The sequence below is a fragment of the Drosophila persimilis genome, unplaced genomic scaffold (assembly GCF_003286085.1).
Source record: "Drosophila persimilis strain 14011-0111.01,24,50 unplaced genomic scaffold, DperRS2 tig00000000-arrow-pilon, whole genome shotgun sequence".
Taxonomy (NCBI): Eukaryota; Metazoa; Arthropoda; class Insecta; order Diptera; family Drosophilidae; genus Drosophila; species Drosophila persimilis.
Genome location: NW_020825288.1, coordinates 3,118,637 through 3,146,256, shown reverse-complemented (window position 1 = coordinate 3,146,256; position 27,620 = coordinate 3,118,637). Strand labels below are relative to the sequence as shown.

The 27,620-nt window shown below is 46.7% G+C and overlaps 4 protein-coding genes across 12 annotated transcripts; all 4 read left to right on the top strand.

Annotated features, from left to right (window-relative positions):
* Positions 1 to 466: 466 nt before the first annotated feature.
* Positions 467 to 9,729, top strand: LOC6595104 (esterase B1). 5 transcript variants are annotated; one of them, XM_026984345.1, is made up of 8 exons: positions 467 to 516; positions 3,039 to 3,230; positions 6,731 to 6,835; positions 7,337 to 7,476; positions 7,538 to 8,439; positions 8,503 to 8,672; positions 8,734 to 9,014; positions 9,075 to 9,729. In XM_026984345.1, exons 2-8 carry the CDS (start codon positions 3,057 to 3,059, stop codon positions 9,262 to 9,264), a joined length of 1,962 nt encoding a protein of 653 aa, XP_026840146.1. In that variant the 5' UTR covers positions 467 to 516; positions 3,039 to 3,056; the 3' UTR covers positions 9,265 to 9,729. The 5 variants fall into 5 exon arrangements, with proteins under 5 accessions (XP_026840146.1, XP_026840139.1, XP_026840131.1 ...); XM_026984338.1 differs by having other exon boundaries at positions 485 to 608; XM_026984330.1 differs by lacking the exon at positions 467 to 516 and having other exon boundaries at positions 3,012 to 3,230; positions 7,340 to 7,476.
* An 868-nt stretch (positions 9,730 to 10,597) lies between these two features.
* On the top strand, positions 10,598 to 11,839 carry LOC6595105 (serine/threonine-protein kinase zyg-8). Its single transcript, XM_002020143.1, has one exon. The coding sequence runs from the start codon at positions 10,598 to 10,600 to the stop codon at positions 11,837 to 11,839; it is 1,242 nt and encodes a 413-aa protein (XP_002020179.1).
* An 857-nt stretch (positions 11,840 to 12,696) lies between these two features.
* On the top strand, positions 12,697 to 17,437 carry LOC6595106 (G protein-activated inward rectifier potassium channel 3). Of its 5 annotated transcripts, XR_003408382.1 has the most exons (6): positions 12,699 to 13,170; positions 13,469 to 13,716; positions 15,843 to 16,117; positions 16,186 to 16,968; positions 17,037 to 17,161; positions 17,217 to 17,284. XR_003408382.1 is itself a non-coding variant. In XM_026984363.1 (5 exons), the coding sequence occupies exons 2-5, from the start codon at positions 13,469 to 13,471 to the stop codon at positions 17,312 to 17,314; spliced, it is 1,404 nt and encodes a 467-aa protein (XP_026840164.1). In that variant the 5' UTR covers positions 12,697 to 13,097; the 3' UTR covers positions 17,315 to 17,437. The 5 variants fall into 5 exon arrangements, 3 of the variants coding, with proteins under 3 accessions (XP_026840164.1, XP_026840159.1, XP_026840152.1); XM_026984363.1 differs by lacking the exon at positions 17,037 to 17,161 and having other exon boundaries at positions 12,697 to 13,097; positions 17,217 to 17,437; XM_026984358.1 differs by lacking the exon at positions 17,037 to 17,161 and having other exon boundaries at positions 12,697 to 13,170; positions 17,217 to 17,437.
* An 8,326-nt stretch (positions 17,438 to 25,763) lies between these two features.
* Positions 25,764 to 26,405, top strand: LOC6595107 (tripartite motif-containing protein 10). The gene has a single exon (XM_002020145.2). The coding sequence runs from the start codon at positions 25,813 to 25,815 to the stop codon at positions 26,212 to 26,214; it is 402 nt and encodes a 133-aa protein (XP_002020181.2). The 5' UTR covers positions 25,764 to 25,812; the 3' UTR covers positions 26,215 to 26,405.
* Positions 26,406 to 27,620: the final 1,215 nt, after the last annotated feature.

Sequence of the window (27,620 nt, the reverse complement as noted above, 5' to 3'; positions counted from 1 at the left end):
ACTGTTATTCAGCTGGGTCTGCCCATATATATCTGTACTATGTAGGCTGTTCCCCAAAGCGTTAAATGAAACCAGAAGCTGAAATACTCTTTCCGAAAGCCGCTCCAACTGTCTGGAGCTAAGAAGTGTACGATTATTTGAAAGTACACGTTATCTAAAATGTTCTTAACGATGATCTATGGCAAATATAGTTTCAAAATATTTACACATATGTTTTAGATTTAGTGCCCTCCTTTGTTTGTAGAGTAATTCCAATGAAAGCTAAGAATTGGTTAACCAAATGAAAGTTATTCCTAGCATGCATTCAATTCATCTCAGGTGATAAACATTCGGGATATTTGCACAGCTTCTGGCCATGATTTGCATGCCCAATCGCAGAGCGGTTCGGGTCGGGCGTACCCCGGGGGTTAAGGTATAAGTAAGAGCAATTTGACGCTTAAGCGCACCGCTGCACAGTCCCAGCTTCACTTCGTCGGCGACAGTCAAACGTGAAGCACGATATACGAGTATTTTTCGGTACGCGACAGCAAGACGAGTCCGAGTCTGAACCCGAAGCCGCAGCCGAAACCAAAGCTGAAACCGCATTCGATTTCAAAGCTGAAATCAAAGTAGGCAAAAGACTTAAGCCACAAACTTGAACTTGCTTAACAGAAAACCAATTAGAGAGTGCATCGAAAAGTGTTCAACCAGCAATGAATTGTGTACTCGTATGTGTCCTGAGGTGGCAGATCAGATCCCATCAGAATGCCATTGAAATTGTGCAAATATTTACTCCACTGCAGTGCACTGTGGAAACAGTTTGTCCAAATCGAATCTTCGGAAAATTGAGCATTGCAGTGGGCTGTCGTTGAGGCAGCGGTTGCGAGCCAGGGGTTCAACAAAAATATGTGTGTCAAATATTTATCTGTTTTGTCCGCTGTAATATTTGTACAGACGGCTTTTGTTAATGAAACTTCTTGCGTCAACATACTCCTCACGGACTCCGTTCCGACTGCTCTCCAAAGCAGATGCCTTTCCACTACTCTGTCCGGCAGTCTGTCACTCCCAATACATTTGTACTGCCTGCTGCCTGCTGTCTGCTGTCTGCTGTCTGCCAAATTGTTCGGATTAGTTCCGTTTTTGGCTGGGCCGGCTTCTTATGCAATGGGTCAAGCGAAATTTACCGTTAATTGGTTGTTTGAACGCCTGCACAAGCCAAATACTGGGCCATCATCTTCGGCACGTTATCATCTGCTTAGCTCTCGCTTTCTCACACCTCTCTTCGGAGTCGGGTTTCTCTCACTCTTTCTCCGGCAATTTCTCTCTTCTTTGAATGCCTTTTCGCTGTATCAGCTATTTGACTTATTTATTTCATTATTTTTTCTTTTTACTTTTTTCCATCCAATATTTACCTTTTTTGTTTTGCTCGCCGCTTACGTAACGTGTCGTAAGCTCGTCTGGCCGGCTTCGAGCTTCGAGTCTCAGCCGCGAGTCTCTATCCCAAGTCTGGGCTGCAATCCCCATGCCATTTGCAGTTTCAGCTTTCAGATCCAGCTCCATCTCCATCAGCAGCCGGTGTTGGATTCTCTCCCCCCAAACAATTTTCCTGCTCTTTTTCGGCGCCTACTACTGATTTTCCTGCTGCCGCTGTTGTTGCCACCTGCATTTGGCCTCTGTTAATGCCTCTGTTAATTTCCCGTTTCATGGCAACTAATTTGTGGCGCTCTCTCTGGCTGTTGGAGTACTCGTATCTCTTTCGCTCTTTGGGTCTTCAATTGGTCAGGGCATTACAAAATTGCCGCATTCTCTGCGATTGCTATTTTCTTTGGGTCTCGGCTTCGATTTGCCACATTTGTATGCAGGCTTGCGCAAAGTAAAGTTCGAGCAAACTCTGATTTGCATACGAAGCATACATTGTGGTAATCATATCTCCATACCAATATACCAATGAGCAGATATTTGTGATTTATGGCGAAAAGAGAGAGAGAGAGAGAGAAAGATTGCGCACAGCTGATCGTCGTGCAGTGCTCTCTTCCGCTTGATATTTCTCTCTTTCTTGGCCATCGCTGCAGCTGGCCAAACAACTTTCAACGAAAGTGCAAGTGTTGCCATGGCATTGTCATAACGATAAATGGCCCAGAGAGAGACAGAGAGAGAGAGAGCAGCTAGCAGGAAGTGGGAGTGGGTTACTGGTTTAACAGTGGTGGTCTCTCATGGTGGATTGGTGGGCGTGCCATGGGGCTTTTGTGCACATTTCTTCGGCCGTTAAGGAAGAGGAAACATCGTTTAGATCGAATTATCACCTATATAAAGGTTGATGTAGATGTGAATTAAGGTTGCTGTTGCCTCAAAACGCAGTTCGTTCGCTTCTTGAGACCTTCTCGCTTAGGTTTCCGGTCTTGCCATTCAATTAGTCCATTGTCATTGAGTCTGTCTGTTTATGTAAAACCTAAAATGTATACGACTATATATTAATAATGTGAAATAAACTTAAAGTCATCAACATCGGCAACTGCGACGACGATACAACACATCAAATGAATGCCTAATTAATCATACGCCCTGTGAGCATCCAAATATTAAGTGACCTCACGTAGGGGAAAAAAACACACACAACACCAAATTGAATAATGTCTGTATTAGTATTAGGCCAAGACAAACAGAGTGAACAAATTCGAAAATAATCGCAAGCAATTTGAATTTAGACCACCGGCACAGAGGCGCAGAGAATGCTGGAAAAACTGAGTCAACTCTTGTCGAGTGGAGTGGACGTAAATTAGAGTGAAGTACTCATACAAAATTGGCTCAGCTTGTGCTGGGGCTCGAGCGGTTGACATTCGCGTCTTTGTCTTGGCCATGACCAAGAAGTTAGCTCAGAAGCGTTGCGCACTATGCTCGCTCTTGCCTCGCTTCGATTCGGTATTCATTGTTGGTTATGCGCTATTCAGTATTCAGTGTTCGGTGTTCGGTGTTCGTTATTCGGTTTTGACGCTTTTGCAAACACATTAGACCAGATTGTGGACAAGCGACTAATGCATTATTCGAATCTGTTTACCCAGCAAAGATCCAAGCGCACCATGATATCCGCCAGACGGTCAGCGGGTCCGCGACCCCCGCCTTCGATGCTCTGCCTGCTGCTGCTGTCCCTGGTGACACTTCTTCTGTGGGAGGAGGGCTCCTCCATTGCCATTGCCCCGTCCACATTCGGCACGGCCATAGCACGTGCCGGGAAGATCTCCAACCAACTTAAGGTGAGTCCAATCCCCCAGGAACCTGCTTGTCTAGGTCTAAGAGTAGGTCTCTGTAGAATAAATTAAGATTCTCTGGCATAGACAAAAGAGCTGTCAGAGCTGTACATTTTGGCTGACTCGACCATTTCGGCTTTGCATTTAAATTTAAATGAAAGCCACAAATCGCTGGGCGCGTGTCTGTGACTTTGACATCGTGTCGCAAATTTGTTGCCGCCCCAAGAGCTAACTCAACACCTGGTCTGACGTCGCCGCGGTGTTTAAGTAGCCGCAATGAACGTCTCCCCGTTGTCTCAAGTTATTGTTTTCTGTTTTGGCCAAGTTGTTCGCCGTCTGCGGTAGCACTTTCTGATTGCTTTGGGCCACCAAAGACTGCATTTACATGTGCCTGCTAATGGCTTTTATGAGCCAAGGAGTCAAAGTGGTGTCAGAGGTGGGGCTGGTCAGTTCCCATAGCCAGCGAATATGTATTTCGCACATTTGTTCTGCTGAACCCAGTAGTTTTTTTTGCAGACACCCGCGAGTGGTTTGTTTGACACCTGCCAATGAATCAGGCAGTGACACACATCAGCGCCTCTGCTTGAGGAGGTCACATAAAGAATGCAAATTATGGTTTTCCCTTTAAAAACTCCAATGGGTCCCGACTACGCCTCTGTTTCAATCAGACCCAAAGCCAAGCGAATCTATCTAGGAATGCCTTCGGCAATTCATATTCCAGCAATGCAGCTGATGACATTACGAATAAATTAAGCCAGTGGAAAAGATCAGAGACGACTTGCCAATACGCTGGCACCCCTACACATTTTATACTGCTCGTAAATAGCATCACGTGACACCTTACCTACTTATCATCTGGGATCCCACATTCAATTAAAAAATATATACATGTGTTCATTATCGAAGCTTAAATCTTAAATCATTAAATTATGCCCCTGACGAGCACTATCAGAATAAATATTGCTATTAAAATATAACAACATTTCCGTTTGCCGGTCGGATAACATTGACTGATAAAACCCACAAGAGAATAACCGAGCAATGCCTGAACAATGTCTGCACCGAGCCATTGCGTGCCTTACATAACTCGGGCAATAAAACAAGCCGTTAAAAATAAACCAAAACCAAAAAAATGTGTTTACAACTTCAAACAGACAGCAGATAGACAATACCAGTAACAAGTGCAACTCAAATAAGATAAACTATCCAGTGTAGGGAGGGAGAAAGAGTGGGCTAAGCGATACCCTGGAGCTGATGGAAGAACAATAAATATAGTATTGTGCAACAAGGGAGACCAAATCATACCTCAACCTAGGAACATCACGTCCCATGACTCAGGATGCCACAGTCCCAAAACACCCAATCACATCAACCACCGCCAGGGTATTATAACGACTGCCGGGCCAAAACAAAAACGAGGAACAAGTGGAATCTAATGTGAGGCGCTGTTTGTGGCCCAAGCTCCACAGTTCGGCCCGAAACTAGCAGCGAGTGCAGCAGCAGATACAGTGGAACGGACGGAAAAGTGAAGACAGCGCACACTATTTGCAGTAACTGTCTCAGTAACTGCCGCAGTGCAAAGTGTCACCACTGAGGGGGCAGCTTGAGTTCAATAAATCAAAGTTTATAGGTTTTACATTTCAACGTGCAACAGCAGCAAATTTGTACAATTGTCGTCGGTTGCATAAAGCAAAATTGCCCGTTCCGTATCTGTGTCCGCGGCTCGCATCCCGTCTCCCGTCTCCCGTCTCCCGTGTCCCTTGTCCCCCTGTGCGCATCGTCATGCCCTGTCGCCGCCATTTGGCCTGTGGAGCTGCCGTCGTGGGCCTTGTGCTGGCCACTGCTCTAATTGTCTTTGCAATTTGTGTGCAGCGACCGAATGAATCCGGCAATCGAATGAAAACCGAGAGAAAGTCCCCCAATCCCAATGAGCCTGCTGCCGCTGTTTGGGGCGTGGCGGATTCGGATTCGGGGTCGGAGTCGGTTATCGGTGATTTGCAAGATTTGCCAGCAAAAGCATTTTTTTTAATCGCCACTACATCGACAACATCCACAACAACCACAACAACAGCCTCAACAATATCCACAACGACATCATCAGCGCCAACTGCCGCAACGGACAGCTCTTCCGGGTCACTGGACATGCGCGGAGTCCGACAAATGGCCAGTTCTACCACGGTTTGTTTGCCATACTGATAGATAATTCTTATGCAACAGCCCAGACAATTGCATTTGTAACTTTCTAGTTTGCTCATACTCGCAGTACATATTGTATTGTATGTAGAGCGGCGGGCGATCTGCCGGCCTGCATTTCATTTCGCATTTCGTTTATTTTTGGATTGCGAGCGTAGCGTGAAAGCGTCCATTACATAATGGATGCATTGTAAGTGGCAAAATATTATGCGAATGCATATGCACTGCACGATGATGATGATGATGGTGTCTGCTGCCTCACACATTTCCATATTAGACCATGTTTTTGTTGGGCTGTAAGCTGTATTGGCGCCTGCATTTGATAGCCCACAGTCTTTGGACAACATTCCACAGTTGACAGACAACCTATCCAGACTGCTTTTAATTGCTTTCTTAAGACATTTCAGGCCGCACTTCGAGTCAATTGAACAATGACCCACTTCTTAAAAGCCTTATCCACAATCCACAAACTTCAATTTGTTCGGATATCGAAACAAAAGCTAACAAGCGCATTAAACAGTTATAATTAAAGCCAAACGGCGATGCGAATAGAGCCAAATTGAAAACTGTTATAAACCAGCTACACCCACATTAGCATAAGCCCAAGAAACAGAAACAGATACAGATACGGATAGAGCTACGAAATGAAACGACAACATTTCGAATGCAAAACCAATACAAAACTTGACCGAATTCCGAATACCTCTCACGCACTGAAGCACCCTTCCATGGTGTCTGCACCCCATTCGCGTCATCCCAGTGAATGTTGACTTCGGGTGAGGGTATCCGGCAAAAGTAATTAGCATAAAAACTCATAAAATTTGAACTTGAAACTGGCCTGGCCATTCGTTGGGTATTTGTGGAGCTCCACAACAACTACATAGACTCGTAGCCAGAGCAGACCATCGTCATCTAACTGTGTCATGATTCACTACGAGACACACACCTTAATGAGAGCTCCAGTGGCTCTACGGCTTCGGCTGTATCCAAATGCGAGTCTGGCTAATGCGATCGTTTCCTTTGGCAGCACGTGACTGTAGTTGTTGTTAATTGCCATGCCCCCTCTCGAGCTTTGTGTCCGAGTGTTGTGTAGTGATGCAAATGGTGTTTCAATTAAATGAAATTTCATTTGGCAGCAGCAGTCGGTGAAGGTTGGCCGTTAACAGTTAACATCATTACAAATTGGACAGCCCCAAAAATTGTCAACGTCGGACAGACGAACCCAGTGAACTTGGACTGGGCGATCTGCGTGTTTTCGTAAATTGCTCCACTATAGTAACAATGCTCCAATCTTTGTATCTTTGTAATTGCAGGAGACGACGGCCTGGAAGACCCTGACCTCGCATCCGAACTCCCTCGTGCAGCTGCTGCCATCGCGGGCGATGCGCGTGGTCCAGGAGGTGGTGCGATCTCTGCGGGTGAGTCTCAAGCCACTGGCTACGGCGACCTTGACGAGACTTGTCAAACATATGTATAAATCTGCCTGACCCAATCAAATCTCAACTTGAACGTGGGGAGCCAGCCAGCTGGCCAAACATGGCCAGGCTGCAGCTGCAACAGCAAGAGCAACTGCAACAATGCCACAGCCAAATCAACTTCAACTTGGGGCTGAGGTCGAGTCAATAGCAAAGAAAGATCTGACATTTGAGAACCGCCCGTAACATATTCTCGGCCTGAGTGGAGGCGAGAACAGGCTTTTTTTGGCCATCGCCATCGCCATCGCCATCGATCAGTGGCCATTGACCGAGGCAATTGCGCAACACGTGCACCATGGCACACTTCCCCAGTGCCGGTTCTAATGCAAATTCGTTGCGCAACGCTGCATTCCAAACATTTGATAGTTGAAACCGTATTAATAAGCAATTAAAAATGCATCAAAACTTAACATATTAACCTTTTGTTCCGCCTTCCTCTGCAAGCAGAAGGAGCGTGAGATTGTGGCCACCACAACGCTGGGCAAGGTTCGGGGACGCTACCAGAAGTACCGCTCCGGAGAGCGAGGAGGCTACTACAGCTTCAAGGGAATGCGCTACGGAGCAGCACCGATCGGAGCCAGAAGGTGCGTTAATCCCAGACAATTACGTATATGATATATATACCATATATTTACACTCGCATAGATTCCGGTCGGCAGAGCCAGAGAAGCCTTGGTCTGGCATCCGCGATGCTTCGAGGGAGGGCCAGAGCTGTCCGCACAAGAACATGATCCTAGACACCTTCAAGGGAGACGAGGACTGTCTGTTCGTCAACGTATTCACCACACGCATGCCCAAGGAGGATGAGGAGTCCAGCGAGCAGAATAGGCGGCCAGTGATGGTCTGGCTGCATGGTGGCGGCTTCTCCTTCGGCTCGGGCAATGCCTTCCTCTACGGACCCGACTATCTGGTGGCGGAGGACATAGTACTCGTCACGCTCAACTACAGACTGGGACCACTGGGCTTCCTCACCGCCGGACCCGATGCACCCGGCAATCAGGGACTGAAGGATCAGGTGCTGGCCCTCAAGTGGGTGCGCGACAACATAGCCGCCTTCGGTGGTGACCCCGCTCAGGTAACAGTCTTTGGGGAGTCTGCTGGGGCTTCCTCGGTGCAGCTGCTCCTGCTGTCGCCCATGGCCAAGGGACTCTTCCACCGCGCCATCTCGCAGAGTGGCTCCGCCCTGAATCCCTGGTCCATGTCCGCCAATTCCAGCAAGAGAGCCTCCCGCCTGGCAGCCAATCTAGGCTACGTGGGTGCCAACAGAACAGAGGAGATCCTGGACTTCTTGCGGCGCGTGCCCGCGATGAAGCTGGTGGAGGCAGCGCCGACCACCATCACGGCAGAGGATCAGCGCAACAATATCGGACTGCCCTTCGTTCCAAATGTCGAGGGCTATTGGAACCAGGACTCCGAGGAGGAGCAGTTCTACGAGCAGCCCTTCATCACCCAGCATCCAAGTGACATGTACCACACGCAAAACTTCAACAGCGATGTGGCCTACATGACAGGCTATAACACCCATGAAGCAATGCTCTTTATAAGAAGTAAGTGTGGGGCATTCCCTAAAGGTAACTTTAGACTAAACCATCTTCAACTCTTCAACTTAGGACTTCGAAAGAATCCCCAGTTGCTGGGCATAATTGAGAACGACTTTGGACGCCTGGTGCCACAGGACTTGAATGCCACCCATGTCCATGACAGGGTCACCCGCGAGATACGCTCCTTCTACCTGGGGAACAAGCATGTGGGCATTGAATCCGTCGATGAGATGATAGCGGTGGGTGCACTTACCACTGAATGAACTTCATATCATTATAATGCACGATCTTCTATGGCAGCTCCTCACTGATCTCATGTTCCTGCAAGGCATTCGCCGCACTGCCCGTAATCATGCCAAGTATGGAAGCGCTCCTGTCTACATGTACCGCTTCTCCTTCGATGGTGCCCTGGGGCTGTACAAGCGGATGCTGGGCATTCCCCGACCGGGGGTCTGTCACGGCGATGAGCTGGGATATCTCTTCAAATTTGGCTTCTTCAACCTGAGCCTGGACCCCAAGTCGCTGGAGGTGCAGGTTAAGAATCGCATGGTGCGCATGTGGACGAATTTCGCCAAATACGGGTGAGTCTTAGAGAGAAGCTCCTCGAAGTTTTCTTGAATTTCAATTTGTTATGGTTTCAGCACACCCACGCCCGATGTTGAGGATCCGTATTTGACCACAAAGTGGGCGCCCATCGATCCATCGAATGTGATGAATAGCCTCAACTACCTGGACATCTCTGGAACTCTTGCCATGAAGACGAATCCAGAGCCGGAACGACAGAGGTTCTGGGACGAGATGTATCAGCATTACAATGGTGCTGCCATGTAAAGTGCACACGCACACCCACACCCACACATGCACCACACACTCACTCACCCACACACAACACATATACATGAACACATATTTCGTATTGCCATTTTGTGAAAGAGAAAGAGCGCACGAAAACCAGAATATTTAAAAGCAAACTTCATTGTACAATTTTCGTAGTCTGTAGGAATTTCTAGCTATATTCTTAGCTATATTACTTAGCATTTTAGCTTGTAAGTGTTGCAGCATTTATCCACCCCAACACCCACCCACACCCACACCCACACCCATACACATACACACTGTTCTGATAACCAAATGTCAAGATATTTTTCCTTACAACACCATATACCATATATAGTACGTGTATCGGCAATAAGCAGGTGTAAATAGTCAGAGTCCATCTTATGTCGAAGAATGCCAACCAGAGAACCCTTTTACGATGTTTTTGTAAAAAGAAATAAATATTATTTTATTATTAAATTCAATTGTGTTGCTTTAGAGGGATTTGAAAAACGGTTGAGAAGGCGCTTTTACCGCCTTGCTGTCACGTCATCTAGCGGTGAAGAAGTATTATACTTTTTGCTGCATACTTTTGGGCGGGTCCCGCCATCTAACGGTGGCTATTTGTGTTGAGTAACTTTGTGGTGAAAATCTTGGATTTAAAAATATTTTCGCAGAAAATATAGAAATCTCTCAGAAATAAGCTAATAAGGAAAGTCAATCAAAGCAAATTGCTGACTTTTACAGAAATAGCCACACAGCCGGAGACCTTTCCATGGATTTGCCAATAAATTAACACCCACAGCCTGGACGAGGGGATCATAAAGTGGCTGTTTGATTGACTACAAATTTGCACTTGGCGCGAGTTGCGTCGCCCCCCGAACGGGTTGGAGTGGGGAACGACACGAGTATCTCAGTTTGTATGTATCTGTATACCACATACGAATATATCTCAGGGGGGTCGCGCACTCGACTGCTGGGCAACAAAGCTGATTATTCAATTATAGCAGCGGCTTTGGCGCTCTTCATCAGTGGCTGCGGCTGCGGCTGCGACAACGGCTGCTGCCATTCACAATTTAGTGTGTCATAAATTATGCTGTTGCTGCCACACGGTTATCATTGTGACCCCGCACACAAGCCACCTCCCCTAGACACGGGCATGGGCATGGACATGATGGGCATGACGGAAGAGAATTGAAAAAAGCACTACCGCATGGAAACCGAGCAGGCTAGCATTTGGATCACGGGTTGGTGACATTTCGGAAGTGTTACAAAAGTCAGTTCATTACACACCAAACACACAAACAAACAAACAAATGAAATTAGTTTTTATTTAAAATTTTACAAGATGGACTCTACGAAGGTATTGGCAGTGGTCAATCGATTGGGTAGCACCATGAAGGCGGTCCGTGTCTGTTTTCTCCGAAATGGGGATCCATTCTTCCGAGGCGTCATGCTCTCTGTGTCGCCATGCAAATACAAAGATTTTGGCATACTCTTGGAGGACGTAACCAGCGTCCTGCACTCACATGTCGTGCTCCGATCGGGCATCGAACACTTATGGCGCACTAATGGCACTCCGATTACCTTTCTGGATTCCTTTTTGGATGGGGACATCGTCGTCTGCTGCTGCCGGTACGAGAGGTTCATCGAAATGGACTACTCTGTGAGTAGACATTTTGGACGGCTGCGGACAGCTATTCCACGCTGGATTAACAGTCGGAAGGCCTCTAATGAAACGATGCCAAAGGTCCTTCCCGACTCCGTTGCGATCTACATTGATGAACGCTTCAGGTTGGTGAATAGCCAAACGACCGCTATCTGCTTGGCTAAGCCCAAGACGAAAGAAGTCCGGAGATGCATTGTCAAGGTGGTGAACGAGAAGTACATGCTCAATCGTGATGCCAAATACAAAGAAGTGGAGATCATGCGCAAACTGCAGACCCATCCGAACGTCGTTGATCTGATTTTCACCGTTCGCAGGCCGGGGTACTCGTACACCTTTTTTGTGATCGAGTGCATGGCCTGCAGCGTGCAAGATATGAGGGCTCGCCAAGGCAGGATTCCCGAGCCCACAGTCCACAGGGTCATGAGAGACGTCGCCTGTGGCCTGACCTACATACACGCCAATGGAATCATCCATCGCGACATAAAACCCGATAACCTGCTCTTAAGTTTTGCTGACGGTGTTTTAGTTGCTAAGATCGCAGATTTTGGAGCGGCTACCTATTTCGAGGACGGAGCGATGAAGGGCTTTGTCGGAACTGCAAAGTACATAGCTCCCGAGATGATTCTTGGCTATAAATACGACTACCGGGTGGATACCTGGTCCTTTGGTGTCACTCTCTTTTGTATGTTGTTCATTCAGCACCCCTTCGGCACGGGATACACGGATATTCGTGATATCTGCAACGATACTGTGGTTAGTGAGTACCAGTTCCCTTTGGAACTCAAGGACTGTATCAGCGAGGATGCCAAGAGTCTGATCGATGCGCTGCTGGTGAAGGATCCGATCTTGCGACTCACTTCTGCTGAGATTTCCCAGCACCCCTTTATGCTCAGTGGCAGCATTACAGATTCTGAGAGATAAACAAAAAAGTATTCCAAATCTTTATAAATGTGCTCTAATAACATTGAAACGTGGCTAAGAACAATGGTCGAACGTTGCTCAATGGTCAATGATTTATGTTCTGGGTGTCGAATTTTAATTGGTGAAACGCTTTCAAAATTAATTACGCATAACTTTTGTTCGCACCGTGATTCTCTATATTCGAGCGTACACTTCTGTATAATTTACGAGTATTCGCACATTGCAGGCAAAGGTCGGAGGAAAAGAATCTCGTTTAAACAGAGATTCGTGCAAACATTACGTATACGCCACCTTGTACTCGAAGGCGACAATCGAACGGAGTTGCTTGGATGTTGGAGTAACATCTTAAGAAAATAGGGTGTACATAGTGAGTGATATATCTATACTCATTCATTTGTTTGCGATCGCAGCAGTCACAGCTATTAAACAGCGCAGCGCATACTAAATATTACGTGTACGCCACCCCCTGCACATTGCGCCTCAAGGTCGCCTGCCTCCTCATTTCTTCTCTCTCCAGTGACACACACTCTTTAAATTCAGATAAGGAGAGCTTATCACGCTTATCTTCCGCTTCGTTTTCAATTTACGAATCATTTCAATTGAACTTATTCCGTGGCAGAGCAGCCGTCAGTTTTATCTGTCGGCTCTATCTGTAAACGTATCTGTATCTGTATCTGTGGCTGTGGCTGTGAGCATCGCCAATCTGCAATGTGAAAAGTGTCATTGTGTCTGTTTGTGTACTTCTCTTGTCTGACATGTGTGAGTGTAAGCGAGCTCATTTACAGCACCGCTTTCTGTTCACAACTTTTGTTTAGTTTGAAAAATTTTCTTGCTGTCGGCGGCAGGCGGCAGTCGGCCGTCATTTAATCCATTGGACTGACTTGCGGATCTCTCTCGGTGTCGCAGTCGCAGTCGCAGTCGTTGTTGCTGTCATCGCTGTTTCTGGTGTCGGTCGTGGTCGCAGCTTCTGTTGTCTCTGTCCGCAGTGTGTTGTATGTTGTGTGCCCTGTGATCTCTGGGGCTCGCCTCATTCCCGACCAGACGCGCGGCGTTGAAACAAAGCGAATCCCATTCTGCAGAGATCGTTAAATTATATTTGTTTCGATTGTGACCGATTCGTCGCTCTAGTTGAATCAATACCGGGCCACAGTGATATGAATGTTGGAGGTCTTTAGCATAACAAAAGGCCATCTAACATCGAACAAATGATCGGCTTAAAGGTGTCAATTAATTGAACATTTCGTTTGCTCATAAAAAGGTGCTAAAATTATTTAAGCTGAAACGTGCCTAGCCAGCTAATTTCAATTCAATTTGTGTGGTGCTTTGTTAAGGTATTCAGTCATGGTATTCTTATGTTTGATCTCGTAAATAGTGCGGAAAAAGACTGTAATCCCTGATTTCTGCTCAGTGATTCTCATTTCTGTTACGTTCATCTCTTGTTTACGCTTACAACATCCGCAAAAATCTGATCAGAATCAGCTGACATTTCTCGCACCTGCCTTGCACTTATCACAAGTTTCTGTTTGCCCACTCGGGGAGATACTGATACTCGTACTCGTACATACTCGTACTTAAATACATTTAATTGAAAAAGTAACTCAAGCGACTCCTCCAACCGACGTCCCACAGATGCGCTTCAATTTCTCGAGCCACTCGGCTGCCCCAGCAGCAACAGCCACTCCAGCGACAGCACCAACAAATGGCAACGAGAAGGCCACCCAGCCGTTGAAGAGGGGCATTGAGGCCGATCCCGATTCCCTGGACAGTGTGATCAGCAATCCGCAATCGTATCCCATCACCATAGTGCCCAATCGCCCCGCGAGCTTCTATGGAGTAGCCCCAAATGGCAAGGCATTTCAGCGCCAGCCGAGCTGCAGGTGAGTCTGAGTTTGAGGGGCCGACGGGTATTTGCCTAGTCTAAGTAGCTCAGTCAATAGTTGAGCATTAGTTAGAGGTTCTCTAATTGGATCAGCCAACTCTGGGGCGCCCTGATGTTGGCCTGGCTGGAAGCGTGTGGCGAGGAACTTCAGTCGAGTGTGGTTGCGCGAAGTCAGAACGTCATAAGTCAGCAGTCAGCAGTCAATCAGTCTTTCAGTATGCAGGTGCCGCTTAGCGATGTCCAGGTCCTGCACGATCCTGCCGATGCCGAGACCATAGTCGGTAATGCTGGCGGTGACCAGGAGGAGACCTTCGCCCACATGAAAGAGTGGAAGCGTCAGTACATGAGGGGCATCTCGCACACGCCCTCCCAGGCTGGAGTCTATTACGAGGCCCTCAAAGGATCTAGCCACTCGTTGGCCAAGGGGTGCGCATATCTAATTATGATAATTGTCTAAAGAAACGTTCCGTTCCGTCTGTAGAGTATGTCTTTCCGGACAGTAATTAGCTCGTCAAGGGGTCTGACATTCAACTTGAACTTGCCGACAATCAATGGGACTGGGCCTCTAGGCTGTTATGACTGCGTGTCACGTTGTCGCATCTCATGGGCTGTTTTGTCTAGCTGATTAGCAGAGTGTTCCTCTCCGTTTGCGGTTGTAATTTATCTTGTTCCGCCCACAGTCTCTTTTTGTTATACATTCCTCACTGCAGATTGCATTCTGTTTGATTTAGGGGCAGGGCCAGGGGCGAATTATACACTGTCTCTCCTAAATCTCGGTGATTTGTTCTCACATTTGTCACTCGCTAAACGCTTTGGCTGAGGGTTTCCCACTGGGGCTCATTTCCCATCTCTCATTCACTTCCTTGCCTATCAAGTGTCGGCAGCTTTGGAGATTTTTCGGCTACTGCGTTGGCGGTTCAGCGTAATGAAAACAATCAAGAAGCCACACAGCGTGATAATGAATCATCTTACAGAACTACTGACATACTGTACATATATTCCTCTGACCGAGCGTTAAATTCGATTAACGACTGCTAGTGCAACCGGCACAATGCCAATTAATCGGCTCTGTCTCTGGCTTTGACTTCGAGTGTCAATGGGGGGGTTAATACAATTTGCAGTTGAGCGTTGCCATCACATGTGGGTGTTGCAATTGCCCAGAGCGGACAGGCACGGGCAGCCAGCCCTATTAAATCGCATAGTGACAACTTGTGGCAATAAGTAGACACAATAAATCAGACACTTTGTGGGTGAGCTGCAATTAAGCCAGTTATCGGAGGAGATAGACTGCGATTTCTCTGGGTCTGGGTCTGGGTCTGGTGCTGGTTCTGGTTTTGATCTGGTCGCCTTCCGACATTGGCATTGTTAATTAGATGCAATTCTCGCGGGCTCTGTCCAAATGAAGCGAGTGCAAATGTGCACACTTAATTTACACAAATTAAACAGACGATGTCTGGGCATCTAATTCTAGATGTCACTTGAATAAATCATGGACAGCAAATGGCATTGAAATTCTCTACAAAATAAACTCTAGATTAGGAAGAGGTCTTCACTTGAAATTTATCTGAGCTTGAATATCCCTCAAGTATGACGATTCAAATCTATGTAATTTTCCTAAAATTGGGAAAAAATTAATGAAAGGAGTACCATTTTCGATTAGCAAGCTTTATGTATTTTTTATGTTTATTTATTTCGGCTCTAAGTTGATGACGAATCAAATATGTCAGTCAGACAATAAAACTACTCAATACGAGAATAGTATATTTATAAAATCGTTTTTGGCATACGAATAATATATGTAACCCTTGTGTAGAGACATAGAGTATTCCGAGTCTAAGGTCCATTTTTTTTTAAATTTTCGGAACAAATCAATTTATTTTTCCAATAATTTTGATGCAAGCCACTCGGTCAGGGAACAATTTTACATGTATTCTCAGATGTATTCTACGGAGCTTAAGCAGTAAATGCTGCATACTTTTGAGCTTGGCCATAAAATGTATCCATAGTTTTCTGATAACAGGTTTTCGCATGTTATTTCGTCGCATTATCCAAAATCGTCCTTCCCTATGAAGTCAGGGAAAATAGTTTCATTCCTTGATCGATCTTTGCTTTTCCCCACAACAGATCCCGCAATTTTCGTCCTGGAAGTATGCGGCGAGTGCGCAGAAGAGCCGTGTTCAAAAACGGTGACTGCAATGTGGTGCAGAAGCACCTTCAGAGAAGGCGGGTCCGGTTTCTGCAGGACATGTACACAACGATGGTGGACTGGCAGTGGCGGTGGACGCTCCTAGCCTTTGCGCTGAGCTTCATACTCTCGTGGTTGTTCTTTGCGCTCATCTGGTGGCTGATCATCTACACACACGGGGATCTGGAGGAGCTGCACATGCCGGACAATCAAGGTGAGTGAAGGAACCGAAACCTACATTGATCTTAATAAGAGATTATCACAACATTTTGCATTTCCCAGAGGAGTCTGGATGGGCGCCTTGTGTGTCGGCCATTGATGGCTTCACCTCCTGCTTTTTGTTCTCCATTGAGACGCAGCACACAATTGGCTACGGCGTGCGGACCACTTCTCCCGAGTGTCCCGAGGCCATATTCATGATGTGCTTCCAGTCCATCTATGGCGTGATGTCCTCGGCCTTCATGGCGGGCATCGTCTTTGCCAAGATGACCCGGGCCAAGCAGCGCGCCCAGACGCTGCTATTCTCCAAGCAGGCCGTCATCTGCCAGCGCGACGGCTGCCTGTCGCTGATGTTCCGGGTGGGTGACATGCGGAAGTCCCACATCATCGGCGCCGGCGTCAGAGCCCAGCTGATTCGCACGAAGAGCACCAAGGAGGGTGAGGTGATGACGCAGTACTTCACGGAGCTGGAAATCGGCAGCGACGACTCGGGCTCTGATTTGTTCTTCATCTGGCCCATGATCATCGAGCACAAGATCGACGAGAATTCGCCGCTGTATAATCTGAATGCTACTGACATGCTGCAGGATAGGTTCGAGATTGTGGTCATACTCGAGGGGACGGTGGAGTCGACGGGCCAGTCCACACAGGCCAGATCGAGTTATATCAACACCGAGATCCTGTGGGGCCACCGTTTCGATCCTGTAGTGCTGTACAACAAGGATCTGCAGGCCTATGAGATCGACTATGGTCGCTTCAACGAGACCACTCAGGTGGACACGCCCCTGTGCAGTGCTCGTGAGCTAAACGAGATCTACAAGATCCAGGAGGGCTTCCGCACACCAGGTATAGAATGCCGGCCGATACGCCTGTAACTGTTCTCCCTAATGTGTTGTCGCCGTTTTGTCCCGCAGAAACCACCTTCACCATGCGTCAGCTGTCCCACAACCATTCCGATCAGGCTTCCTAGAGCTCACGTCCAGTGTCTTGTATTTCCATGTTATGTTGCTATAGTTTGTAATCTCTGTCTCTGTTCTATGTGAGTTTCATCAGTCTGTTAGCTGTATTGCCTACTCAATGTTGTTCCCTTCCAGCTTCCCCCACGATCCGTTCGAGGCCCTCTAGTTCCAGTTCCGGCTACCAGTCGCCCCAGGACCGTCGTCTGCGCTGGCAGCTCTCGGTGCCCTTGTAGAGCCTCCACTCCACTCCACTCTATCGACACTTAAGGCAAAGCTAAACTGCTCTTACCCATACGAAAATAAGTTAATAAACGCTCGAGTCCAAATTGCATGTCCCTGGAAGTCCATACAAATGACACATAATTGCCTCTCTCTCGCTGCAAGGTACAGGTACGAGGTACGAGGGGCAGTTTCAGTGGCAGTGCCAGTGCCAGTTGCAGTTGCAGCGCTTTGCGGTCCAACCCACTCATTAGCCATCATTAATAATCCGGGCATATCAATGCAAAAAGGTGCCAAAAATGTTGCACACCTAAAAAACAAGTTCGTTGCTCAAGTCTTTTGTTTGTGGGCGACACTCCACTGCCACTGCGGTGGGTTACGGCTACGGTTACGGTGACGGTGACGATGACGGTTACGGATCGGATTGGATCTGATCTGGCGCTAAGGCTCAACATTCATATCCTTTTAATTGAAATTGAATCAATAACTCTTATTTGCGCAAACTAATCAACACTAAATTATAACACTCACAGAAACAACTCGAATATTTATTATCACATTTATCACAGCGCAGCGCTCCCCTTTGGCTGACAGGGGCAGGGCAGGGCAGGGCTGGGCGGGAATCTAATGAAATGTGGGTGTGGGTCAGATGTATGGTATGCCCCATGTCTTAGCCATAAATACAATGCCAAATTTCAGCAACTCTATTACAACTCAGCCGAAAAAAAATTAGCGAAAAAACAAAAAGCTCTAGAAAAATGGCGTAAACGAAATCGAAATGAATGTTGGCTGCCAAAGGCTTAAGGCAGGGGATGGGTGGGGAGTGTGGCTGTGGTGCAGTGTGCCGCAGAGTGGGGTGCTGCCGTGTTGAGTGCTGGCTGTGCTGCGTCCTTAACCCACTTATATCGCGGCTGCAGCACTAGAACATGCCAGCAGCCGAGCGGCGGACGTGGGGCGAGCTTTATGTTTAATTACTTGTTAAATGTTTTGTCGCTTTTATCAGCACACATGCTTAAGAGCTCCATTAGCCCCTGCTTGAGCACCCACTACTCGGTGCCTGCCCAGGCTCAGGCCCCCAGCTCCGTTGTACCGTTGCTCCGCTGCTCCGTTGGAGTGACATGCGTCGCTCCATGGCGGTGGAAGCCATGTCCCCATACCGTTTGGCTCTTGTGATTGGCTTCGCCGAAACGTGCCCGGCTGATCGAAAGAATTAAAATATTATTCGCGCATGAAACGTTGCAGGCATCGAGCGCCGCATGTGGCACTCTGGCTATGACTTCGGCTTAGCTGTGGCTGTGGCACGTTTCGAAGACAAAAGGCGCCACCCAAATGGCTCCATCCACTCCAACCCGCAGGTCACAACTCCCCCCCACCCCCCAAAAAATATATATATATCTGCGAGTTGGGCCAAACAATTTTTCGTGTAGCTTTTAATGTGCGCCACAGACACGTGAACAAATCATGGGCCACAAACGTGGTCGCTTTGTCAGGCTAAGTATGTCGAATACTGCTCGAAGTTGACACAGAAAGAGGCAGACGCCCCATGAGCTCCGAAACTGGAGCAGATGGGGAATTGGCCTGGAAACACCCTATATTCGTCTTAGGCAACGATATTTGACAGCCCAGTGTCGACTGGGACCATAGCCTAATAAAGACATCAATTTGTGCGATCACTCACGTGGGTTTCTCGAAGGGATCGGGAGGAAGTGGAGGAGCTGCTGATAAACGAGGCTGCAAAACAAGCTTAAAATTAACTGCGGCCCGGGAACAGGCACAGGCACAGGCCCAAGCAGTGCGAACAAAACAAAAGGTAGAACATGCTACATAACTCATCCATAATCAACACTGTTTACATAAATTTCAAAAATTATTACACGGCAACAGTGGCCAAGAGGGAACTCCATCAGTCTGAGGATCGGTTCGGGACTGGAACTGGGACTGGGACTGGCTCTGGGCTTGGGTTTGGGTTTGGGTCTGAAACCTGGAACTGGGAATGCGTAGTGGTGTGGATACTGGTGGAGAGCGCGTGATGAATGCTTAAATAATGCGCTTAACCCTGTGCGAACATAATTTATGGTGTGCGGATATGCATGAGTGCCAGTGAGTGCGAATACGAGTACGAGTACGAGTATGGCCTGTACGAATACTTGTAAGTACGAGCGTACGAGTGTATGGCCAGTCGGTCAGCACAACACACGCTGTTTTCATTGTTATTACACGGACGTTGCCGTTGACCAATCTGTACCGCTGCACCGCTGAACCGCTGTGCTGCTGCCCCTCTGCCTCTGGGGTTGTGTTTGCTGCCATTTTTCCCAAATTGATTAATTACGGTCATTCTGGGCCGGCAACGGAGGGACTTACTCGTACGTATGGCCCAGCAGCCGCTGCATAAGTAGCATAAAATGCCATAAAACGCTGGCCAGGAAGCCCCGGCAGCATTGGTGACTGTGGCTGGGGGCTCCAAGTCATTTGCCACTAAGGACAAAAGCCGCCAAAAAATGAAATTACTCAAGCACAACGAACGAGGGGAGCCAGGGATCTTCTTTGCAGTTCCAGAGCCTTGCCGCTATATGCCGCAATTGATTTTAGTTGCCTCCAAATGCCAGAGAGGGCCACATACTATACTACGAGTATACATATATGTATGTAGTTGTATGCATATATGTATGTATAATTGTGAATAGCCTTTGGGCGTGCTGCATGTTCTGCTGTAAGTAATAAGCATTTTTAATGTCGCAACAACAATAACTGGTGGCCGGACTGGGGCCAAAATAATGCTTAACACGCCGTTGCTGCTGACATGCTCGAGTTGATGATGATGCTGCACCCTCGGGCTTGGACACGGACACGGACTCATACTCGGGCTACTCTCCCCTCGTTGTACTACTTGAATAATATTGAAATTAATTATTTCTGATGGAAATTATTAAGTAATTTTTATACGGCCCGCAAGCCTGTTTTAAGCAGCTTTTGCTCTTTTTCTTAATTAATTATATTTATTAAATAACATAATAAATTAGCGCTTGCTTGCACTTGTTGTTATGCTTGCTCCAATTAAGGAAGTGCCACTCCAAGAAAACGCTCAGGCCTGAATCGAGATCGAGACTGAAACCGAAGTCCCGACCAAATTGGCTATCGGCTCGACCGGTTTCCTTTTAGCTCATTTTTTCCGTTTCGTGGCTTTGTTGATAACGCGCTTTAATTAAAAATCTGCATACATTTTTGGGCACTGCCAAGTCTCGCTGTTTTTTTCCCCCTATCTGTATTTTTTTTCAGTTCGTTTTCTTTCTTCGAAGACGCCGAAAAAAAAATATCAAAATCAAAAGCGGTGCAGGCTCTTTTATGACAGATCTCACTTTAAAGTTGACGTCCGAACTGTCAGAAAATAACACTTGAAGTCTGTGGAGAAGCAGCAGCCCCTGTCCCCCTCCACGTCCCCGTCCCCGTCCTCATCCCAGTCCCCGTTCCCTGCTCCTTCCTCGGGCTGTGCGATTTTCTGACTTCGTATTATTTTGGTTGCTTTTTGATGTGAAGTGAAGTTAATTTAGCGAACTTCAACTGACACAAAAGAAATTGCTCAATGATATATATACATACTTGGACATTTAGAGCGGTACATGCATAAAGGTGGTATATTGGTATATCCGTATAAAAGGGCAAGGGCCTCTCAGAAAAGTGCAACCTTAAGCTGTAATGGCATTTTGATGAGTGCGAAGTTTTTTCGTTAAGCCTCTTTAGTGCCTATTGGGAATCATCTTGGTTCAGTTTAGAGTGATTACCAGGCCGAATTACCATGCTGTTGATTAGTCTCAATCCCTCTGAACGTTTTGAAGGATGTATCGACTCAGTATACAAAAATTTAAGTTTGAACGGAAAATATATAACCTGCATAAACGCAACACTCAAGTGAGGGTGCCATAGATTTTCATAGCAGCCCGGTAAATATCGTAGCCTTTAAAATTAAATTTCAACATACATATGTACCTTCCACAGCTTCCGCAAATATCAGCCCTTTAGTAAATCTATAATTTACAGATTCACCAGTAAGCTTATTAATGATCATTATTATATGCATCGTAAAATATTAAAATATTATTAATCGAGGTTCAATCAGTTATTGAGATCAACATAATTTCAGAAATTTATACTTGTAAATATTACATTTAGGACTTCGTTCTATAAGATTAAATTATATTGATTGATGATTTCTGATAATTTATTTTCTCTTGCATTTTTATTTTTGTGCGAATAATTAATGAAAAGGCAGTTCGCTTTTGCACGCTTATCCTTCATGGTTGGTTTAACATATTCCGGATAAAGAGGATTCTGACTGTTTTCGTAAATTACAGCCTTTAAGGCTGATCGTTTCCTTAAGAAGTTGGAACAGGAATATAATCACGCATATGCCTGGGAAGATTTGATAGCCTTGACTTTGCTAAGTTTATCTCAAATCATTAGCAATTTCTGAATCTATTATTTATATGAAAAGTTGTTCACATATGACATCATTTGATCTAGAGGCCCTAAACAAAAAAAAGATAATTTGGTGGCCACACCACAGAGTTCACTTCGCGAGTTCCCAAAGAGGGCTACGAACCTTTCACATTTACACATAATAATGTTTTGGGCTTTGGTGTTTTGGAAAGTTGTACCTTACGAGATGCCTGTGAAAATGATTTCGGATTCAAAATGAGATGAGATCGGATGAGATGAACTGAACTGAGGCTGAAATGGGTGGGTATGGATGAATGGGAATTTGTGTGATTCTTCCAAAGGTCCGTAAACAATTTGCAAATGGCCACAGAAATGTGCGTCGTGGCTTTATCTTAATGTAACAGTCGTTGCCGTTGCCCACTCGCAGCAGAGAAAGTAATTATTGGCTGGTCAAGTGGCTCCGACACCCATCAAAATCAACGGACGTCTCGACTCTTATCCGATAAGAGGGGCACCGGGCGGAGGCGAAGGCTGAGAGCTGCCGGATAAGGCGCGGCGCAGATGAAAGTCGCTTGGGGCGTGTGTTAGGATGGGCAGCCCTGGAATCCGTCTTCAGCCTCCTGGGGACGGTGGTGTGGCGGCTCGTTTGCGCCCATCGTCACTTGATTGAAGGCCCAGAATGCAGAAGCAGGCAACAAATCAACGCCAGGCCCGGACCGCAGAAAGATGAACTGCTTTTGATGCAGATTGGGGCAGGAAACCATGCAAACTGACCTACAGCAGCATTAAGAAGGAGCCACAGAGGAGGGATACTCGTACGTATGTACGTACCAGTCCCCCAGAGTTTTATTGATGCAAATTGCACGCCCAGGGCCCTGTAATCAGCTCTGGGGCCGAGGGCTGTGTGCGTGTAATTTGAGCGACAAGTCGATCCCCTGCACAATCCGCATCTTGATGGCCGAATTGGGTCACATTTCGTAGCGTGGAGCTCACTTAACTGCGATGATGGGGCACATAGCTAGAACAGGACGCCACCTAGTGTTCGCTGGAGTAGCTTTGATTGACAGAACCTGTGTTCCTTCGATTCGTTGCGATCGCCCTTCGGTTCGGGCCTTGTCCTTGCCATGTAACCAGCTTTAAATAGCTTCAATTACAGCTCAAGATTGCATAATGCTGGGCTTCGTTCCCTCATCTTCCCAGCCGTGTGGCTGTTGCTCCTGTTTTCCCCTTTGGGGCTTTGAATTTAATATATCTAGACATCGGACCGACTGGCTGACTGGCAGGCTGGCATGCTGGCAGGCTGGCAGAGAGCTTGACGAACGACAACGGCAACGGCACGCCAGGAGGTCATGTCACAAAAATATCCATTAACACATCATAAAAATTAAAAATTAAGAAACCATACGAGTCGGCAATAAAACCGCAATGCCTGTAAAATAAAATATCTGTACAGTAAAATAAAAACGCCAAGGCATGCCAAGATAATCGCAGAGCCGACGGACAGAGAGACAGACAGACAGACAGACAGACGGGGAGAGAAAAGTGAAACCGGTAATTATGCATTATGTATGCACGCCACCAACGCGGCGGATTAAAATGGGGAGACGTTGCTGGATCCGAAGAGAAGGAGCCGGGTAGCAGGATGGATGGTCAGCCCGAAGCTCCACAGAAGTCAAAGGGGAAGGCAGAGGCAGTACAGGGTACTGAGAGCCAGCTTACTGTCTGCCCACGCTAAGTAGGAAATACTTTTCTGTGCTTTTCGGCAATTTACGTGCCATGGCGCGCGACCCGCAAACAAAAGACTTAAGCGACGAACCTGCAGTACCATAAATTTCACTTAATTGCATCAGGCAAAACCAGAATGCATCCATCCAATCGATAAACAAAAAAACGCAGCCACAAATAAATGAGTCCAGCACGCAGGCGAAATGCTTAATGCCATCAGAGGCAAAAAACCAGACCAGCGAAAAATATGCAAAGCACATAAAATTAAGTAAAACAAAAGACCGGCCCAGGCCCAGGCCCAGGCTCAGGCCAGAACGTTTATCTCCGCTGCGATAGTGATTCCATTGAAATGAAATGCATGTAGAGCAGAGCAGGGCTTGGTCTCTTCTTCCGGCTGGTACGTCAACTGGAAATTTGTCTCCAGAGCTGCAACAGTAGCAGAAGTGGCAGCAGCATCGCAGTAGCTCATTTTCATTGTGTTGCATGCAGAGCAGGGGCTCAATTTTTTGAGGCAATGACAGTGAATACGCCACTCGTATTTTTGTTTTTCTCTGCATTTTTTGTGTGTGTTTGTTTGCAGGCACGTTGTAAGTGTTAAAGTCAACAATCGTGAGAAAAGAATTTTATTGTTGTTTCGCCTGGGCCTGTGTGTGGGGCTGCACTCTTTTTTTTTTATTCATTTTCATTTTTGTGGATACTGAAGGTCACTTCTGCCTTGATTGCTGCGGCCGTTGTTGACTTGAGCCGCCGAGTGGCTGCGATTTTGTGAAGTTGAATTCTGTTTTCGTGTCTTTTTGGCCTTTTTCGACTCTACTCTCGCCTTTGCCGCATACGAGTATGATGCCTGCCAGCCAGAGCCAGAGCCAGAGCCAGACAGCCGGAAAGCCAGAAAGACAGCCATCCAGCGAGCCAGCCAGCAGGCCAGGCCATGGCAGGCAGCCTTTGTGGAGCTCACTCTTGTGGCCGTATTTTGCTGGGTTATGTCTCTGTTTTGTTTTGTTTTTTATTTTTTATTTCTTCGGGTTTTGTTTTCTTATTCCTCGCTCTCATGTTAAATTGTCCGTTTCATGTTTCTGTTTAAATGTCAGTTGTAATTTGTTGTATTAACCCATACCACATGAATTATGTTTAGTTCGAATGTAATTGATTTGAATGCAATTTGAATGGCAACAGCAACAGCAACCACAATGGCAATATTAACAATAACGGCTACAGCCTCAGCCACAGCCACAGTCAAAGGCACAGGAGCGTCGCGTCGCCGGCACGGCAAATTGAAAATTGCCCTCAACTTTGGCCAAGATTAAATGGAATTATGCAAAAGAGCTGCCTGGGAACAAGGCCTGCCCGATCATAGCCAAAGCCCCCACGAGTTGAATGAGAACTTCATCAAGAACTAGGTGCAGCGGGATGAGGCCGACTTCGCCTCCATGTGGCAATCACAGCAGAACGTAAAAAAAAGAGCAGAGAGCCGGCGGTCTGTCCCACTGTCCAACTTAAATGGAAATCAACATTTGGGTCATTCTGTACCTGCGTACTGTACTTTTGTACTTTTTTTGTGCAACACATTACAGGAAGGCCATTAATTACATATGACATTGCGTTGCACTCGCACAACAAAATGTAAAAAAAAACAAATACAAATTTAAAATTTTTAAGAAGTTACATTCCTACATTCAGGTAATTCTCAAAAAAATTACAGTAATCAAACGTACGGCTTTAAAGATATCAGCCAAAATATGACCTTCGAGCTTGGGTTACAAAATTGCAAGATACTGCGACTATCTGTTTAAGATTTGCTGTACTGATAATGGGAAATGTTGTGGGCACATTTGTCGAGGTTATTAAATACAAAAACCTTTCCTGTGTTTTTGTATTTCATTTGTCGACCGTTAAAAAAAATAAGAAATTTACCATCAGCCAACATAGAGATTTTTATCAATATAATATATAAGAAAGACTGAGGGTTTTTGGAAAACCTTTTTCTAAGAGTTCCATATTTTTAGGAGTTTTATGCTTATTTTATACATTTATACATCAAAATCGTGAATTTATGCGTCAATTGGTTAAATTAATTTATTAATATTATTATTATTTGAATGACCAAATACTTAAAAATGCTGACAACCCTGACAGCAATAGGCTGACAACCCTTGTCATTTCAAAAAATGAATCAAAATTAGTCAAATTTAAAATTTAGCATCCGTGCCGAGTATATTCATTCAAAACTAAGGATCCAGGATTTGTATAAGGTGACCGACCCCTTCACACAATTTCCGTATATTTTGTAAGTTCAAGACGAGCAAAATTCCAAAACAAAAGATATCGAAATATATTAGTGCGCGAGTTCCGGGCAATGTATTTAAGTGTGACTATGACAGACAACGTGTGCATATTTTGCTTAGACGAACAGCGATTGCCCCATCGCATACCCTGCGGACACTCGTTCTGCTCGGAATGCTTTGAGCGCTACTTGCAGGTGGGACTCGACACTCGCTGCCCCCTGTGCCGGCAGGACTTTCGACCCCATGCCCAGGGAGAGCCTCTCGATCGTGCTGCCAACACTGAGCGGTACCCTTTGGACGAGGATGACCTGACAATGGGACTGATTGAAGACTTTGGGTCCCTTTCCGGCAGTGACACTCTGCAGACCGACACTCTGTTGCTGACGCTCACGGAGCAGGAGTGTCGGTTCTTCGACGAGCTATACAGGGAGGCGCAAATGGAGGACGGACGGCGACTTTCGAGATCTCTGTAGAAGATCTCTGATAGCAACTCTGTTACCGAACTTCACGGCGCAGAAATGGAGCCTTTCAGGGACCCCTTCAGGGCCTGGTACGGAATCTGTCCTCTACAGGGAGATGCAGCTAGAGGAAGGGCAAGGAAGTCGTGCCCCTGGTAGAACTGAGATTTCTGTTTTTTTTTTTCTATCCCTATTATTCTTAATTTAAGTACATTTTTATATTTATTGCCAATAAAAATATTCTATGAATATCAGCTAGGCTTGATGATGGCAAGATATAACAGGGATGAACACAAGCAACCTGTTCCAGAAATGTGCTGAAATATAGCACACCCTACGGGTAGCATTTACACAAGAAAAATCAAAAAATATATGAGCTCCCATCAGATACTATTCTCGGGTCTCGAAGCCAAAAGCATGGCCATGTTTCCAGCTATCTGAATCTCTGCTATCCAGTGACTGCTCCTCCATCTCCATCTCTGGCCTCTAACGCTGTGCCATCGATCATCATTTGTATCCCCTGCTTTGGTCTAACCGATTCTGGCCGCGGCTGGCGCAACTTAATTAGACGCTTAGACTGGCTAATTGCCAGTCACCGGACTGCAGCTCTGGCTGGGGCTGAGGCTGAAGCAGAGGCTGATAAATTGATAAACTTCGGCTGCAGATGAACAGCTAATGATGGCCATTAACAGCAGTGACAGCGGCAGTCGCAGCACAGCCGACTGAAAAATGGTGCAAAAATGTTTATTAAATGTTCATGACTGACCGACGCGTCGGTCAGTGGAGCAGGCGGGCCGGACCAGGCCTAGCCCAGCAGCACCCAGCACCCAGCTCCCAGCTCCCAAGTGCGGGCCCCGGGCTCGGGGCTCAGTTGAGCGCCGTGGCTGCATTTGTTTGTTTGTCTCTTTGGGTCTTTATCTCACGAATCATTTTTGGCTGGCCATTTTGACAGCGTTTTGAGTCAACAACATGGCGCATGCAGCAGATACAAATCTAAGCGGCGCATTATGCAATGGGGCAGCGGCAATAGCCGGGGCGATCGTGCAATATACAAATGCTAAAACCAAAAACTATCTCATGGATTTGCGCAATTTGTCATCCTGGAATCGGCATCGGCATCGCCATCGGAATCTGAATCGGAGTCGCTGCGGAGACGAGTGGGGGAGTGGGGGTGAGTGGGGGGGCACTGGCAGTGCGTGTGTGCGGGCGTGGCCGTTGAACAGTTTTATTGATAAGGCTTGCCAGGCCTGGCCCGATGTTGCATTTAGTTGGCCAATTATTAATGCCTGTTGTCGCCGGCCTGCGTGTAATTTGTGGCAGTTGTACCAACCGCTGCCGCTGCTGCCGCTGCTGTTGCTGCTGAAACGCGATACATATTGGCGGTTGCTCATTTATGAATGTCCAGGCGATGGCCGCGATGT

Bases quoted from the DNA above. Each gene is read 5' to 3' on its own strand.
- LOC6595104 (XM_026984318.1), top strand. From the start codon at position 5,007: ATGCCCTGTCGCCGCCATTTGGCCTGTGGAGCTGCCGTCGTGGGCCTT. The intron at 5,403-6,730 runs GTTTGTTTGCCA...TTGTAATTGCAG, and splicing joins AAATGGCCAGTTCTACCACG to GAGACGACGGCCTGGAAGAC. The intron at 9,015-9,074 runs GTGAGTCTTAGA...TTATGGTTTCAG, and splicing joins ACGAATTTCGCCAAATACGG to CACACCCACGCCCGATGTTG.
- LOC6595105 (XM_002020143.1), top strand. From the start codon at position 10,598: ATGGACTCTACGAAGGTATTGGCAGTGGTCAATCGATTGGGTAGCACC.
- LOC6595106 (XM_026984363.1), top strand. From the start codon at position 13,469: ATGCGCTTCAATTTCTCGAGCCACTCGGCTGCCCCAGCAGCAACAGCC. The intron at 13,717-15,842 runs GTGAGTCTGAGT...TCCCCACAACAG, and splicing joins CAGCGCCAGCCGAGCTGCAG to ATCCCGCAATTTTCGTCCTG. The intron at 16,969-17,216 runs GTATAGAATGCC...GTTCCCTTCCAG, and splicing joins GGAGGGCTTCCGCACACCAG to CTTCCCCCACGATCCGTTCG.
- LOC6595107 (XM_002020145.2), top strand. From the start codon at position 25,813: ATGTATTTAAGTGTGACTATGACAGACAACGTGTGCATATTTTGCTTA.